The sequence below is a fragment of the Alligator mississippiensis genome, chromosome 8 (genome assembly GCF_030867095.1).
Source record: "Alligator mississippiensis isolate rAllMis1 chromosome 8, rAllMis1, whole genome shotgun sequence".
Taxonomy (NCBI): Eukaryota; Metazoa; Chordata; order Crocodylia; family Alligatoridae; genus Alligator; species Alligator mississippiensis.
Window position 1 is genome coordinate 15,120,649 of NC_081831.1, and position 17,265 is coordinate 15,137,913.

Genomic DNA, 17,265 nt, shown 5'->3' on the forward strand with positions numbered 1-17,265 from the left:
TCCTCTGCATTCAGATATGGGAACACAACTGGCAAAATATGCCTTTCCATCCTCAATCTGGTATTTTACAGGAAGAAAATATATGGCCATGACATTTACTACTGGCATTTGAAAAACTGCAGTCCTTCAGATAGTGGGTGACCAAAGTCGGGATGCAAATGAAATCTTGGCATCATTACTATGTTCCTATGAGGTGGAGGTTTCCAAACAAAAAACAGACACTTGAACAGTGGCAATCAGGAAGAGCTAAGAATCACCAGCCTTTTGGGAAGATCACTGATAAAACAGTCAGCTATCAGCTATAACATTTATTTCTGAAGCAGACACTTCTGTGAACAAATGCACAGGGTATATAGGTTTTTTTCCCTTTAATTTGTGAATAAATTAAATGCTGATATCTAGAGAATGGGAATGTTCATGAAGCAAATTAGACCTATTCTCTGGGACTCTGATCAACTGCTTAAAGCAAGCGATGGGATAATCAGGTCTTGGACATTGTGCATCTCTGCTCACCGTGTGTGTGTGTGTGTGTGTGTGTGTGTGTGTGTGTGTGTGTGTGTGTGTGTGTGTGTGTGTGTGTGTGTGTGTGTGTGTGTGTGTGTGTGTACACATTCCTTGTCAAATAATACTGATTAATTAGGTAAAACTGAAATCTTAGACCCATTCACAGAATACCTGCCACAAAATAGGAAAAAAAGTTTTAAACTATTTAGACAAAAGCAAAAGGTTTATAAAATAGAAAACCATTTGGGAACAACATTTATTTTTTGCACTAGTCTGACCAACTGATGACTATTTTGTTTGAAACCATTTGGCAATCTCAGAAAATAAAATGTACCTTTCATCTCCAAAGTTGTTTAACTCTACATTTATTGTACCGCAAGTGGCTGGAGCATAGTATTAGAGCCAGAGGGTACAATGCTTCTGTCCCATAGAGAAGAGAAGTAAACAGAGCATAAAGAAGGAAGGCAAAGCATTATAGTAAAACGTCATAGAAGTACCAGAGGAGTAAGAGCTGGTCCAACCCAGTGGGCTGGCACCCCAGGTAGATGATGGCTTGGTGTTTGTTAAGCCTGGAGGTGGTCTTGTAGGAGCAGTAGTGTTTCTGGGTACCTTCCAAAGTTCATGGGATAGAGAGGCCTGTGTGTGAGAGATTGGGCCAGACGACCATGTAGACTTGATGTCTGACAATTTACCTGCAACAGAGAAATTTTCATGTATTTTTAGGCTGAAATGTGAACAATTTGACTGTATTTATTACAGCTAATCCTCAAGCCTTGGTCCTTATAGGAGAATTGGAATAGTCTTCTGTAGTATCAGTGCCATCAATTTTATTTATAGTGAACTTAAACACCACTGAATGCAACCGAGGGACCTTTGTACCTAAAGAATTTAATCTGCATATGGATTACATATCCCCCTTGTTGTACCTCCTAGCACTCTCTTGCTCATAAAGGACAAAAACCAGAGAATACGACTGAATATCTCAGAGTCTACTTACACAGAAACTGATAAACATTTCATAAATTATTTAGCTCAAAAGTTCACGCAATGAAGTTTACCCGCTTTCTGCATCCAAGCAAGTACAGGCAACGTTTTATTTAAAAGAAGACACTGACATGTGCTTGTGTTCTCAAGCACATTCAGTATTTAGCAGATTCAAGAACACCTAGAAGGGGGAAGTATTTTCAAGCCTTCATACACTGAGACCAACAATCTACATATGAAAAACTCCTTGTACCACAATCTTCTCATTTTGCAGATTTATTGTCCACCGTGTTATACTTTTAAACCTATGTTCATTTCTCTAAAAAGTATTGTGATCATTTGTATTGCAATTCCTGACAAATCAGGGCTTTATCAAGTACATTGTGCTTGATAAAGACAAACATTACAATTAAAATATAAATGATCTTTTAAGCATTTATGAAAACAAAAAGAATCTAAACAAAACAGAAGAACCTAAAGTTGTATTTATTACCAACACAACACAAAACATCAAAAAATCATCCTAGAAATATTTCACTTTTAATCTTACATATCCCTGTGCCTGCCTCTTGTGGCAACATATGTACCAAACACAGAGCCTGATTCCTCTCTCATAACACCAAAATTGGGTAATCCTCATTTAAATCAATTCATTTGCTGATGAGTAAAACGGGTATCAAGTGAGAGGACAATCAGTTCCATGTTTTTGTATAAACTACAGTGACAAAAGGAACTTAACAATAATGCTCACGAAACACTGCCAAGTGAGATTTTCAGAATTTGTAATTTAACACGACAAATGCACATTAATAGGTTAGATGTTGCTATGTCACTGCTTCTCATGGGGTTAAACACACAGCTTAGATGTAGTAGCAAAAAAAAAAAAAAAAAAGGCAAACAAAGCAGAAATGTGTTGCAGTTAAAATTAAGAGAAAAATAAGCCACTTCTTTCCCTTCCTTGTAGTAGAACATTTCAGATAATGCTCCTTCTCTGGCTTTCTGGCAAAGTGAACCTGAATTAGTCAGTAAGGCCCCTAGATGCTGCAGCTTCATTTAAATTAAAGAGTTGAGGTTTTTAATTTATCACATATAAAAATGAATAATACAATTGGTGCAGTAGCCCTTGGGTGTTTTTATATAATAATACATTTATTTGACTCTGGCTTCTCATTTCCAGCCTGCAGCACACCACAGTTTGTATTAATAATGCTGAACTGTATTATAATAATTGTTAGGGGACAAGCTAGACATTTAGGTAGCTGGTTAGCTGAGAGTCCATTTCTGACACTGGGAGAGGTGTGATGCTTTGAAGTCAACAGCTCTTTGAGAAGCATGAAGCACAATTTATGGATTATTTTGGGACTGTCTACAGACTCATGCAGACAAGACTGCATCATTATGTGTTTGCTGTGCTCAAAGATAGATGTCAGGAGAGACCTTTAAAGCAGCTATTAAACCTCATCCTATTTAGCCTTCTGAATAGTTGAAGCACAACCTAGTTCTAAGTTATTTCCTAGGAATTAGCAGGACTGGAATTTATTCATTCCTGAAAGTGAATTTATTAGCAGTGTTTTTCAGATCACCCTCTACCGCTGGAGAGGAAAAATATTCTTCCTTTTAGATGTAGTGAAAACAGCTTTGCTGAAAAGATCTGGGTGCCTAAACAAGTTGCCTGCTTTGTGGTGGCCTGAATACATTTTTCACTGAGCACAATTTCTTAGGTGTTCATTGTACTACACACCCTGTTTGAATGCTCACCACTGCAGAGCTACCAGGGGAGTCACTTGGTGGGAGCAACACAATGCTCAAAAAATGTGCAGTCCATCTGTAATAACGCTACTCTTACAACCACAGGAAAGTGCTGTTTCAGGGCCTTTTCTCTTTGGGAATGTAGTGGGATGCTGTAAGTAGAAAGGCCATTTTTTCGTACCTGCAATGCTAGGTGCAGATGCAATGCTGCTGAAAGAGCTACTGTAGCCGGAGGCACTAAGCGGCCAGGCACTCGATGAAGGCAGCGTGGCATTCTGAGATGATGTTGGGGATGACCCTGCAGAACCAGCAAAGAAGCAACTAAGAAAGATGGGCAAAATGGTGTCTGCTGCTGCATAAAGCAAGTCTAACTACATTATGTGCAAAATACAAACCATGCAAGATATTTCCGCTAATCACACTGGTCTCTGAAGTCTAGGAATGAAATGTTATAGGTAGCATGATAAAGTGAAGCAGACCTCTTTAGTATTGAAAAAAGAAATAAAAGCTGCTAAACTGGCAAATGCATTGGTGCCCATGCAGAAAAATTAATTCTGGGTTTCGCGTAGTATATTCTGATCTTGGGAATGTCAGAGAAACTGTTAGTTCTCAAGGAATGGACTCACTTATATTATTCATAATATTCTTTCTAAGCTCACCCAAGCAACAGCAACTCTAGATGAATGTGAATGTGTAGTAAAAACTAACCTCTTATCCTTGATGATTTATCCTAAATAGCTGAGATAAACACTCTTCCATGGCCTAACACCCACAAATACCATTAGATGGTTTGCAAACTACTCTGTTGTAGATAAAGCCAATGCTAACAGTCTCTTCTATTAGCTATATCAAAGGAGCTGTAAGTATAAAGCATTTTAACACCACATTGGATGGCATATCATTTTTATAACAACATGCAATAAGATTAAACCACACAACAAATTAGGATCTATCTTGCTGTCAAGCTGCCTCTTCAAAACGGTAGACACTTATTCAAAACTTCCCTACTGGCTAATAAAAGAAATATGCCATACACCGAAAAAAAAATAAGTTTAACAGGAAATCAAACGTCTTCAGAATAGTCAGAATGAAGAATAAGAGACTATGAACCAACAGCCTCCACCCAAGCAGTCAAGGAAAAGAAAAATCAAGCTTTCAACTTATTTCTATCTTCTAAAATGCAGATATGGACACTATTTGTGTATATTCATATATATGTATTGAGTAACATAATGCTAGGTGGGCAAACAGGGCACAAGCCCCAGGCGCTACCTAAGGCCGGGGGGAGGGGAAGGAGGTATTCCAGAACAGAGTTGGTAGGGGTGCTTTACCCTCCTGTCCATCTCTGGGCAGTACTGCTCCCCCCAATAAAGCATAAGGGCAGAGAAGCAGCAATGGTGTACAGTGCAGGAATAGCAGTTGGAGGTTTGCTGCTCCTGAGTGGGGGATTCATCTCCTTTTTTGACTGCTTGACATGCATGGTCTTGGGGAAAAAAGATGCCACGTCCCCCAGCAGCAGTGAAACTCTGGCCTCTGCTCCTGCACTGCTGCTCCGCTGTCCCCACTGCTGGAGCTGCGGCTCCTACACAGAAGGTGGTGGGGGAACTGGGGACTGGCAGGGCACAGGATGGGCCAGTTATGCCTCCAACTGAGAACACATAAAGTGGTCTTTCTGTCTGATAAAAGTGTTGTGATTTGCAACTATCACCAACTATTTGCTTCTGTATCTTTATTAAAGATATGAAAGTTTATAACATTTAAGCAGCCCACTAAAACTTGACTAATTTTATTTCTAATGAAATTTAGCACATCCAGACTTTTGGCATCAAAATATTTCATAAGTAGAATCATAAGAAAGTTGGGCTTTAAGGGACCTCAGGAGGTCTTCTAGTCCAGTCCCCTGCTCAAGACAGATTATCTTTGACTAAAACCTTCCCAGCCAAGGGTCTGTTTAACCTGCTCTTGAAAATTTCCAGAAATGGAGATCCTACAACTTCTCTAAGTGGCCTGTTCCAATGCCTGACCACCCTCATAGTTAAAAACTCTTCCTAATCTCCAACCTAAATTTCCTCTGCTGCAGCTTGAGGCCATTGTTCTTAGTCCTGTCACTTACATCCACAAAGAAAAGGCCATCTCTATCTTCTTTATAATCTCACTTCAGGTATCTGAAGACTGTTATCAAATCCCACCTCAGTCTTCTCTTGTCTAGAATAATGAACTAAGAACACAGCCTAAATAAAAATCAGTAACAAAAGCTCCCGCAGCAGACTGTCAGTACATATCAGTCTTCTTAGGAATGCAATGGGCTCTTGCCATTGACCCAGAACCTGCTAGAAAGTTAAGAGTTGGCATTACAAACATGCTCCTCTGCAGAACTGAACCTTCAAACTGAGGAATCATGTTAATGGGAGTTTATCGTCAATCTACAAAAGAAGACTCAGAGGAAGGGGAGAATGGTAGGAATTTAAAAGCCATACTGACAATACAATAGCTGGTCAATGATCTTTCTTTCTCCTTTTGTCAATTGTGTAAGCAGAGCTTATCACTCTCAGATGGCTTCTATTACATTTGACCTTTTAAACAGAAAATAATAGGATCAGTTATAGCTCAAAATAGTTGATGAAAAATTAGGGAAGTCTTTAGGAACACCTAACAGGCTTGGTTCTATTCCAAATGAGTCTTAGCATACTTCCTCTTATTCATCATTGCAGGGGAAGTATGAAGCTTTCCAGGGAGAGTGTCTAGCTACTGAAGGTGAGCTGGACATTAAACCATCTGCCTTGCAACAAACAAGAGAGTCGACAGGTGATGGGATAGACAGTAGGAGAATTAAACACTCAGAAAGAAGGTGAAAAGTTCAGACAGCAATGCCAAGTCACCCCTCAAGACAGGCAACAGACAAGTTTAAAGAACAGGGAAATAACCACAACTCTCCCTCAAAGTAGCTCAGAGAGGAAAAGGGGATGATTAAAGAGAACACTGTTTATTCGTAAGGCAAGCATGTCAAATGGCCTACGGGGTTTCTCACTGCAACTGCCTGACGTCTGATGCGTCAGTGTGGCCAACACCTAGAGGTTTAACATAGCCACTGCCAGAGATAGGTACCTTTCACCCCCTCCATCTCTTATGGCTGCTGAATTTACCATTTTTGATCACCAGTGGCATTAAAAAACATCAGCAGCAGTCAGCAAATGGGGGCGAGAGGTGGTGGCTGATGGCAGGGAACATGGCCTACCAACTGATTTGAGTTCGACCCCCTGGTCTAAGGGATTTACTGACATATTCTTGTTTTGTGCAACCTGCATGTCAGCAAAAGAGGAGGCAGTTGTGAAACTATCTTACGTCTACAGAATTCCATGCATGAAGGATGACTCGCTATGACTAAATCTCACCAAACCTTCTGTGCTGTTCTTATGGCTAGAAATGATGCAGCTAGCCGGCTACTTGCTCAGAACAGTTATGTGATGATAAATAAATTCAATTTCCAGAGAGTATGGTTTACAAATATAAATGAAACATGACCTTGGAACAGGTAGCCTCTAGGCCTCTGTGAATTGGGAAGTATTCGATTCAGATTTGGCTGATTCAGAGGACGCTGATTTGATTCGGATTTTCAGGTCACTGTCCTGAATTGATTCGGCCAAATCAGCTTCAGAAGATTTGGGGCTGATTCGGATCGGCTGGGTTCTCCTGCAGCTCCCCCCGCTATGCCTGCCTCTCCCCATGGGGGAGCCGCGGGAGAAGCCTCCATGGCTGCCCTGTCTGGCCCCATCCCCTGCCTAGTGCCGGCACTTAAAAAATAAATAAATAAATAAATAAATAAATAAATAAATCCCTGCACTTGCTGCAGCAGCAGTGATTGAGGCCTCTGAGTGCTCACGGCAGAGCCTTCCCCCCTGCAGCATAGGGCTGTGGGGGGCAGTGGGGATTGCCTTTCCCACTTACCACCCACAGCTCCCAGGCAGTGTGCAGCGCCCTGCCATGCCATGGGCCAGTTGCCACGCGGGTGCCAGGTGGGGGCGATCCCCGCCGCCCCCACTGCTTGGGGCAGCTCTGCCACAAGCCCTTGGAAGCACTGATTGCCACTGTCAGAGCTGCTGAGTGCGGGGCTTTTTTTATTTTATTTTTTGGTAAAGTGCCGGGAGGGGGATGGGGCCGGGCAGGGCAGCCATGGTGGCTTCTCCCGCAGCTCCTCTGGCTGTGTCTGCCTCTGCCTCTGTCCTGGTAGGGGGAGCTGCAGGGAATATGCTCTGCTGTCACTTGCCAGCTGACGCGCGTGGGATGTTGGTGCAGCAGCCCTGGGAGCAGGGGCTATGCCACGCTGCCACTTGCCCCCTTCCTCCTGGAGCGAGCCATGCCTGCATCCCACCCCCAACCCCCCAAGCTGGGCAAGTGGCAGCAGGGCAGAGCCCCCACTCCTATGCCCGCTTCCTGCACCCTCCCTCCCCTTGTAACGTGTTCCCTGCTCCAGGTGGGCAGCTTGTCCCAGCCGGGCAGCTTGTCCCAGCCAATCCCTCCCTCCCCCATGCCCCTTCCTGTCCCCCTACCCAACCCCAACAGACTTACCAGTGGGAGGCAGCTGTGTCAGCTGCCTGTTTAGCCTATGGCTGAATCTCAAAAGTGACCAAATCTTTTCTGAAGCTTTTCCGAATCAATTCGCATGTTTCCAATTGATTCAGAGCTTTTAAATGGTCTTCCGATTCGATTCAGATTTAGTCCCCAAATTGGGCCAAATCTCCTCTGAATTGAATCAGCTACCGAAGTGTCGCACAGCCCTAGAAGCCTCTTATATGGATGGACTAAGTGGAATTAGCTGCTGCCAGATGGACTTAAACAATGCTCAAGAGTGTAGAGTGCTACCTCTGGTACATTCATCTCTTCTGTTGCCTTGATCTCTGATTGGCTGCTGAAAAATAATATTTTTAAAAAATATATTTAAAATAAACTGAAACAACTAAAGACACTGGAGTAGATTAAAATATTAAATAACCTAGAGCAAAAATATTCAGATTCTTAGTATGTGGTGCAGTCACTTTGCCCCTTTAGACAGTGAAAGGTACAAAGTAAATTTAAGCAAACTAGCTTCTCTGTTCACCTGTTAGTTCACTTCTGTGAATTGTAAAATTTCTGAGATTTAGATAATAACTGGTTATGATGTGTCTGTCTCTCCTTTGCATTTCATACTCCATAGAAAAATTCATTGTGACTACAACAGGGGTGAGAACGCCTTTTTGAAACATATGAGCACACTGATTAAATAAGCCAAAGGGAGACACAGAAGATGACATATGTCCAAGAACGTTTCTGAAAGCTTTCTCTTCACAGGTTTAGCCCTGCTTTGAAGGCCTCTTCACACAAGGCTGCAGCAAGTTTATGCTGTATCAGAATACATGATGACCACTGGCCCCCACAGAAAAATCAACAGAGCTGTAAGGGAAAGGAGGACTGTTTCCCAGGTCCACAGAATCAGTCACTGGAATACTTCATTCTTTTCAAGGTGGCTGTTTTACCATTTTGCCATTCTTTTCAGGTGGCTGTGTACAGGCAACTGATTGAACACAGAGTCCACAGACCACAGGCCTCAATTCTGATGATACTTTACAGTTGCCTAATGGTAACAAGAGATATAATGGGAAGCTGATATAGAATGGTGTGTACTAAAGCAAAAGGAGAAGGGGAAGATACAGAATCAATCTCCCACCTCAGCTCCACAATAACACAGAGTGAACGTTCAGAAAACAGAGAAAGGCAATACTAGACAACAGAAGTTGAACAAACTGCAAAGGCATTAGCTGATTCAATCTTGCTGGGTATCAAAGGACAAACCAATAACAAAGGAATCAGTCAGTGCCAAATCTTAATGTCAAGACCTTCTTTTGACAACAATCTATTCTCAAAATATTGCTCCTGGGGAAGAATTCTGTGAGACCCTGGAAAAGAGACATGACTAGTTTAGAGCATATCCTAGTGCCAAAGATATCCTTAACTCCAAATAGCCAGGACGTTTTGGCTCAGAGCAGATCATTCTGCAAAGCTTCTCCAGTAACAGAACAAACCGTGGATTAGGCTGGCTTCTGAATATGGAGGGCAAGGGTAGCACAGGTGATGCTCTACTCCTGGGAGTGGCTTCCATCCAAATAGTAATATATCAGAAATATTGCCTTTTCAGTACCACTTTTGCAGCATTAGATGCACAACATTCAAATCTAATCCTTTTCTTGGAGACGTGCCACAACAATCAACTCCAAGGTACCTGATGAGCGATCAATGAACATGAACTGAAAATATATATTGAAATGAATACAGCGGCAAACAACTCAGACTAAACAAAAACAACAGCTGTCTAAGCAACTAATCTAACATTAAATTGCTTACTCTTATGCTAATTATAGAGCAAAAAGCTAATGAAGAAAGGAAACATGTCAGTAAACCCAAGTCACTGCTTTCCACAGGCTTTGGCTCAAAGGAGTACATGTACCTCTACATAAGAGCCTCAGCACTCTACATAAGAGCCTAAAGTTCATTTTTCAACTATTCAGAAACCTACATGATCCAGTGCCATGAATTATTTTATAAAGGACAAGTGTACCTTTACAGTCTTGCATCAAAATCTTAGAATGACACAAAAGAAATAACTACTGGATGCATGGAAATCTGCACTACAGCTGAATTACTTAAACTTTCCAGATTAACAGTGTAAAATCATTTTTAAAAATTTAAGTGCTCTCCCCTGAAAGGCAAATTAGGGTCATTAAAAAGTTAATTCGATATTACTCATGCACAACAAACAGTAATTTTCAGCTTGAACAGAGACTGCTTTCCGACAGCTTCCCAGCTGGTAAGCGACACAACTCAAAATTATTTAATGTAATAAAAAACCCTGCACCTCTCCTTTCAAGTTCCACATCCTTTTCCCTGACCTGTCAAGCTCCGAATGGAAAACCTGCTTCAATGACAATTATGATTCACAATCTAGACAAACAACACACAAGTAAGTATGATAGCTAAATCTACATTTTAAAGTCCTGATAGGCCCTTGGGACAAGCCTGGTAATAATTCTGTTGTGCATGTTATAGTGCTCTACTAGGCTACTATCTTCAAACAGTTTACATATAATGGTGTAGAACGACCACTAATCGACCACACCACCATTAATCTGGTCCTTTTTCTGCCACTTGGCACCATCTGGAGAAGTAGCGGAGTTCACTGGCTTAGTGTTAGGGAGGTCCCTTTTCACTCTGAAGTAAAACCTGATGGAGGACAATAGCAAGGACAAGCTTTGCATAGAGTATGTTTGTTTACCATTTTTTCCTAACCCTCTCTTTGATGGTTAAAGGGAGATGCAAATCTTTCATCTCTTCCTTTTTGATCCTGCAGTGAAGCCACAAAGAGTGAATATAAGAAATGCCATATTGTGTCAGAGCACAGGTCCACAGCCCAGTATTTGTATCTCAGTGGCAGGGAGTGGGTGCTAAGGGAGTGCGTTCAGAAGATCATTTTGTTGCCATAGGAACAACTATTTATAAACTTAGTGTTCAGCAGCAGCACCATGGGCATTATCAGATCAGCTTTCATCAGCACATGGGTAACACTACTAGCCAAGATTACTCAAAAAACGGGAATAAAAACCAGTCGGAATGTTCAAAAGGAAGGAAAGAAAGTAAATCAAGCGATGTATCATGTTTTTGTGACTACGACTTTACCTCCACTCTTGAGAAGATAGCGATTAACATCTTGTATGGTGGTATTAATGGTAGGCCCAGTGGGAACACTTCCAGGAGTGACATCAGGATCATTCTCGGGGTCAATATTCTGCAGTCCTTTCCATGGCACCCCTGGATGAAATTCTGTTTTAAAAATAACCAAAGCAAGAGCCTATGAAATCTTATCCTCAAGAGAGAAGGTGCTGTGATTCAGTAAATAAAATGAGCACTTAGATTCAATGACATCAACATTTTTATGATACTAGTTCTGGTTTTTTACCTGGTGGCCAATTAATGCTGGAGCCATTGGAGATTTTATCGCTATCAGTTTTGGCACGTGACCAACTATGAGGAAGGGCTACAGGTGGACTGGCTGGTGACTCGCTGTTTTGGATCAGATCGTACCGGCCATAAGAGTCATCAATGGAGGACTTTCCCGGGGGACCAATACTTAGACCTCCAGGGATAGCACCTGAAATTAATGAAGGAAAAAGACAACTGCTTAGAGGCAGGACTAATTTTTAATCATTCCTTTTCAATTTTACTTACATTTGTAATTATTTCCCTTTGTCTGAATTAAGAAATAAAATTCACAGACACACAGCAAGAACAACACAGCACACTGGAGTCTTCTCTTAGTATTCCTAAAAACTGAATCTGGTAAAAATCTCACTAGCACATCAAAGTGGTCTGGACTGTCAGGATAGCAAATTGAAGTTCAGAAAAGACCTGTCAACAAGCTGGACAATTCAAATGAGTAAGATGATTCTGATTAGGAATTATTGAACAATAACTTAATGAAGATGGTAGAAATACTTGCAGGCTAAACATTTTTATTAAAATAATTCACGTTGCTATTGACACAACCGCAGAACACAGGAACATTTACACAGCACAGCTCTGAGAACTGAACCAGTAACACCAGGCCCAAGGTTTTGGAAGTGGAAATGCAGAGAAAAATTAAAATGCATCACAGATAGTATTTTTCAAATATCTTCAACTACATTCATATCAATACCTTATAACCCAAGTACTAGAAGAAGCTGCTTATGCATTTTCCTGCCAGGAGAGGAGCTAAACAATATAGCCTTCCACTTTGGGTGACTTTTAGTGAAATGAGTTTGACAGTCTCTCCCTAGCTCCCAGTGCACGCATTTCAAAATCCTTCATGCAGGTGGATTCTACTGGCAGTCTGGCTGAGACAGGCTCAATGTAATGTTATGACAAGGGTGACAAGATTTGGACCAAGTTATGTTGGAAAGCTGTGTGAGAGGCATGCATAATGCCTGCCACCAAGCACCAACTAGGAAGAGTCTGTTAGTCATTAAACACTCTGTTTGGCGAACAACATTTACAAGATAAAAAAAAAAAAAGACTAAGGTTTGAGGACTGACAAGTGAGAACAGGGACAAAAAGATTCTGTGCGCTGCTGAATTTAAAAAAAAATAAAAAAGGTAGTTAGCTCTGTTATTCTGAAACCAAGCATAAAGCAAGGCAGGGTGGCACCCCCCGAGAGATGAACTGGTCCAGAGAGGCATAAAATTTCATGGGCAGCGTTTTATTTCACCTGATGATACAGGAAAGTCCCGTTACAGACTAGATATTTACCTAGCTGTAGTACTGCATAAGGCAGGGGAGATGGCACCTCTCAATCAGTTAGTTTCTAAGACCTGCCCTGCCTTCTGCAATACTACAACTAGGTTAAATATCTAATTTATAAGGGGACTTATACCAGCTTTTAGTCATCTCTCTAGGAAAGAATACCTGAAATAAAGTCATTGTATACACTTAGAACTTGACTGTCATAATGGCAAACTGGTAAAGAAGGAAGATGCAACATACCATGCTTGCTAGAGTTCTGGTCAAGTGAAGAAGCAGCACTAGACAGATTATCCATCGAGTTGGGGTGTGTCCACTGTGGAAGGCGAGACTGGGACTGAGAAGTATCCTTCACTGACAAACCACCAGTAATGTCCATGCTGTTTACATTCATGTTCGGGTTCAGTCCAGCTAATGGGAGAAAGATGGTTAGGGTTCCAGAATACTGTAGATTGTGAATATTTAAAATATTAATGCTTGTTGCTTAATGATCCAGTCAAACAAGTAATGGAAACTTAGATTTGAGTCAGCACTAACACAGAATAATGGTACGCTATTTTGCCATACGCTGGTCTTGACCATCAGAGTGGATTTTACTCATATAAAAAGTGCCAACTTATAGTTTTTGCTAAAACTCTTTGAAATTCAGTAAACACACAAGAAAAAGAAACCCTGGCAGTCATGCATTAAAAATGCTGATGACATGTCTGCTTTTACTATTTCTAACTGGCCCAGAACAAAAACTTGCTGGAAGAGTATATCAGAATTCAAAGTGAAAACTAGCGCAGCACTCTGTTACTGAGGCACATTAACCCTGACAACCCTCCTGTGAACCCTTATGTTGGAGAATAAGTGTTTTTGTAACAAACACTTTTTAAAATTGTTACCACACCAGTTACCAACAGCAAACTGCCTTTGCTAATGACAGAGAGTATTGTGTTATTTATAGACATGTAATTATTGAATGTAGAAATTATACAAAAGACTAAATACATATGGATACCACTGTATATTCAAGGGTGTAGGTTGTAGCCATGTTGGTCTAAGGACATAGGCAGACAAGGTTCCTTGGGTGAATTTGATATCTTTTATTAGACCAACCCAAATAGTTGGAGAATAGTTATTAAGCAAGCTTTCAAGTTCAAAAACCCTTCGTCAGGCTACGGAAGTTTCAGCAGTTGGTGTGTGCTCTTCCTGGCTTCTTTACTTTTCATTCCATCCAGGAAGAGCACACACCAACTGCTGAAACTTCCTTAGCCTGACAAAGGGTTTTTGAACCCGAAAGCTTGCTTAATAACTATTCTCCAACTATTTGGGTTGGTCTAATAAAAGATATCAAATTCACCCAAGGAACCTTGTCTGACTGTATATTCAATACATTTCATATCAAAATAGTGTTCTAAAGATTATTTTTTTTATGTCTTTCCAAGATGGGGATCTCAGGTCTTTTTGGGTATGATCTGGAGAGGTAACTAATCAGAGGTTGCAGAGTTGCTAGGAATCTCCCATGTTTGGGCCTTTTATTTATTTATAAACTTTTTGCCTTGTGATGTTAACTAGCACCAAATCCAGCTTTCACCAATTTACTTTCCCATTTACCCCGTGAAACAGGTAAAATGCAACAGCATTTTATAAAGCATAAACTGAGGCAAGAGATCTTTGCTCTACACATCATACAGTAAAGTCAATGGCATTGACAGAAACAGAATCCTGAGTTCCTGAATCCCACACAAGAGCTTTTTAAACAAGACCATTTTTAAATACTCTCCTGGCTGTAAATTTTAGGAGAAAGCACACTGTCCAGTTAGTGGAAGTACTACATAGCTATTCCATATGCTGCTGACAAAAATAAATGAAATGACTTTTTATATACTATGGTAGAGTATAGAGCAATGTTGTAGTTGTGGTGGTCCAGAAATTATGCTAACTGTGTGTCTGCTAACCCTGAGAATTTCTCTCCGCCCTTCTCCTCTGTTGTGTTTCATTATGCTGTGCCTGACTTCCTGTGATCAGAGATCTGATGAAGAACACCTTGAATCAAAGTCTTGTCTAACTATCCCAACTACACAGCTGGTCCAGTAAAAGATATCACCCTAGGAAATCCTTGCCTCTCTTCTATACTGTAATTTAATTTAAAAGGGACACAGGAAATGCCTTACCAGTTCTCCTCTAACAGGCCCCTGAAACTGTTTTTCTCCTTGGGTGAACCAGGTCCAAGAATAATTAACTTAGTAGTTATGATATTTTGCCTCATATTTAGGACTGAGAGTTGAGGAAGACTATTAAGAGTATCAGCTATAAAGTTATTACTATGAGGGGCATGGACCATCATGATTTCGTATAAGCCGTTAAACATGCATTTAAGGAATACACGTTGTGGGTTTTTACTGTATTTTATATATGGATCACAGTAGGTTGCTTAAAATTGAAATAAACACCATACTTTCTCTCTGGTGAGTGGTTGCTTTAATAAAAGAATACTTACCAAGAGGGTAAGGAGCAAAGGTGTTCGGTGAAGACTGCTGCTCTTTGGTCTGCAGGTCAGGGAGGCTGGGAGCCTGGGAATGGGGTGAAAAGCTATCCATGGCTGATTTGCCTGCAGAGGGGTGCAAAGATAGATGTGGAGTGGGAGGCTGCTGCTTCATGAGCAGTGCCTGGGCCAGCTGGCGCTGGTGCTGCTGGATCTGCTGCTGCATGTTATTGATTGTACGTGCAACCTGGTAAAAACAAATGAACAAAATTAACAAATGACAGATAGCACAAAGAAGCCCTGGTCTTGCTACTCCAGTTTCGAAGCAGAAGCAACAATACTCAGGCCTTTTAAACCAAACAAATAATGACCTAAGAGTAAGATAGCATTCTTACACAGAAGGGAAACTGAACTGCATTCCACACCACACTAGTCTTTTTATTATAAAACCATGCAATTTACAGTGTTTTTCTTGCATACACCACACCCCAGCATATAATACAAATCTTATTTTTTGAAAGGGAGAAACAATTTTTCCAGAGTTACAGCTTCTTAGAGCAAGGACAGAACCTAATCTTGAGCTGACCAACCTTCCCTTTCCTACTCAACTAAAGCTGAACCCCTAGCTGCTCCTAAAGACTGGTCTCCAGGAGTGGATCTATGATTATGAAAAAAACTAAAGAGTCTCCAAGGTGTGAAATAGGAGGACAGAGACTGAAGCAGCTAGCAGACAGCAATATTGCCCTAAGAAAGGTTAGTCTGATTAGTGGAGCATCAAGTCCATTAAAAGAGAGAGATGATTGCCAACAATGCTGGAATGAGTAACAATGAGCCGTTAAGTCAACCGACTCCCTCAGCTGTCCGAACAGCAATGAAAGAAATGCTGCACTCTGGAACAGGAATCAAAGAAGGACACTTCTAGCCATATCAGAAAATCTGATTCCCTTAATACATGAATCCCAACTTTGCGGGGTTGAGTTTGGGTGGGAAAGGTGCCTGTTATCTGCAAGAAAATACAGTATTATGGCATCCTTACGGCTATTTAAACTAATTTGGTGTAATATACTGTATTCTTTTAGAGAAGCGAAACTAGAATCAACATTGAAATCAGGGTGGCGGGTTTAAACCTACTTGCTGCTCCTGCTGTCTCATGGGTCCGGAAACATTACGCTGAGCCTGTAACATCTGCTGCTGGATTTGTAAACGTTGGTACGCCTATGGGCAGTAAACAAAGGAGGCAAAGGTCAGATATTAAAAAAAACAAATCAACATTTTAGCTTGAACTGTGGTTGTAAATTACAACACAAAAAGAATCGCTGGGGTGATACTATAGCCATGATGGTGCAGAGAAATGTGAGAGTTCCATCTGTTATTTAGCCCTGCTGTATCTGCTTCTCCCCAGACACCTGAGGAAGGGTGATACCCGAAAAACTGCGTATGTCCCTCCCAGCTATATACAGTTAGGTCCAATAAAAGGTATTACCAATGAAGAAAAGCAAACGCCAAGATTCTTCTTCTTTCAAAGATGGTTACTGAAGTAAAAGTACTGTACTTGCAACAAACAGCATTTGAAGAGACAAATATCTGAAAATGTTTGCTTTAGAAGCAAAAAATGTTTTCGAGTGCACAGAATTTTTAAAAAGCAAGATAGTCCATGCTGCTAATGAGTAGGTTTGGCAGAAGTAAGCATTTAATTAAAGGCAGCAATCAAATGTTTCTGCCTGATTCGTAAGAATTAGTAGGAAAAAGGGTAAGAGAAAATTACAAAAAACATTTCACCTACCAGTAAATTAATCATAGTGGCCCACATTGTCCTAACATGAGGTTGAATTTTATTGCATTTGGTCAGATTCAGACAAAAACCAAAAACTGCATAGCAACAAATATTAATGCCCTTCCTGACATCAAGGTGTCCATAAGCTGTTCTACCATTTTAAAGGGGCTGGATAAGGAGTAAGGCATTATAGTGTAAGAAGCTGGCTGAAAAGTTTCAAGTTTCAGAGATTTTTTTCAAGCTCTATATACCAGTTATTGATATATATACAAATCCCATGTTCTTCCTTAAACCTGTGAAAGATGGTGACACACTAGTTTTGGTAAACAAAGACTGTAACTGTTGATGGGGGTAAAGAACTGTGGGGGGGGGCAGCAGTGTGGTCACACCCCCTTCTGGCTATGCAGGACAAGTGCAGCAAGGTCCCTGAGCTCACTGGCATGTCAGGGCAACTACTGCCAGAGCTCTGTATGTGAAGCGA

The 17,265-nt window shown here is 40.9% G+C and overlaps 1 protein-coding gene across 8 annotated transcripts in view; it reads right to left on the reverse strand.

The window, feature by feature from the left end:
* TNRC6C (trinucleotide repeat containing adaptor 6C) overlaps window positions 1–17,265 on the reverse strand; it is a 619,746-nt gene that overhangs the window by 6,288 nt on the left and 596,193 nt on the right. For 7 of the 8 annotated variants that reach the window (XM_059732172.1, XM_019494291.2, XM_059732174.1 and 4 more), the window contains 7 exons: window positions 16,142–16,225; window positions 15,026–15,257; window positions 12,784–12,951; window positions 11,222–11,413; window positions 10,942–11,085; window positions 3,419–3,535; window positions 1,002–1,196 (listed from right to left, as the gene is read on the reverse strand). In XM_059732172.1, the coding sequence (XP_059588155.1) occupies window positions 1,002–1,196; window positions 3,419–3,535; window positions 10,942–11,085; window positions 11,222–11,413; window positions 12,784–12,951; window positions 15,026–15,257; window positions 16,142–16,225 (1,132 nt within the window). The remainder of the gene's footprint in view (window positions 1–1,001; window positions 1,197–3,418; window positions 3,536–10,941; window positions 11,086–11,221; window positions 11,414–12,783; window positions 12,952–15,025; window positions 15,258–16,141; window positions 16,226–17,265) is intronic. The other variant, XM_059732173.1, reaches the window with a different exon arrangement.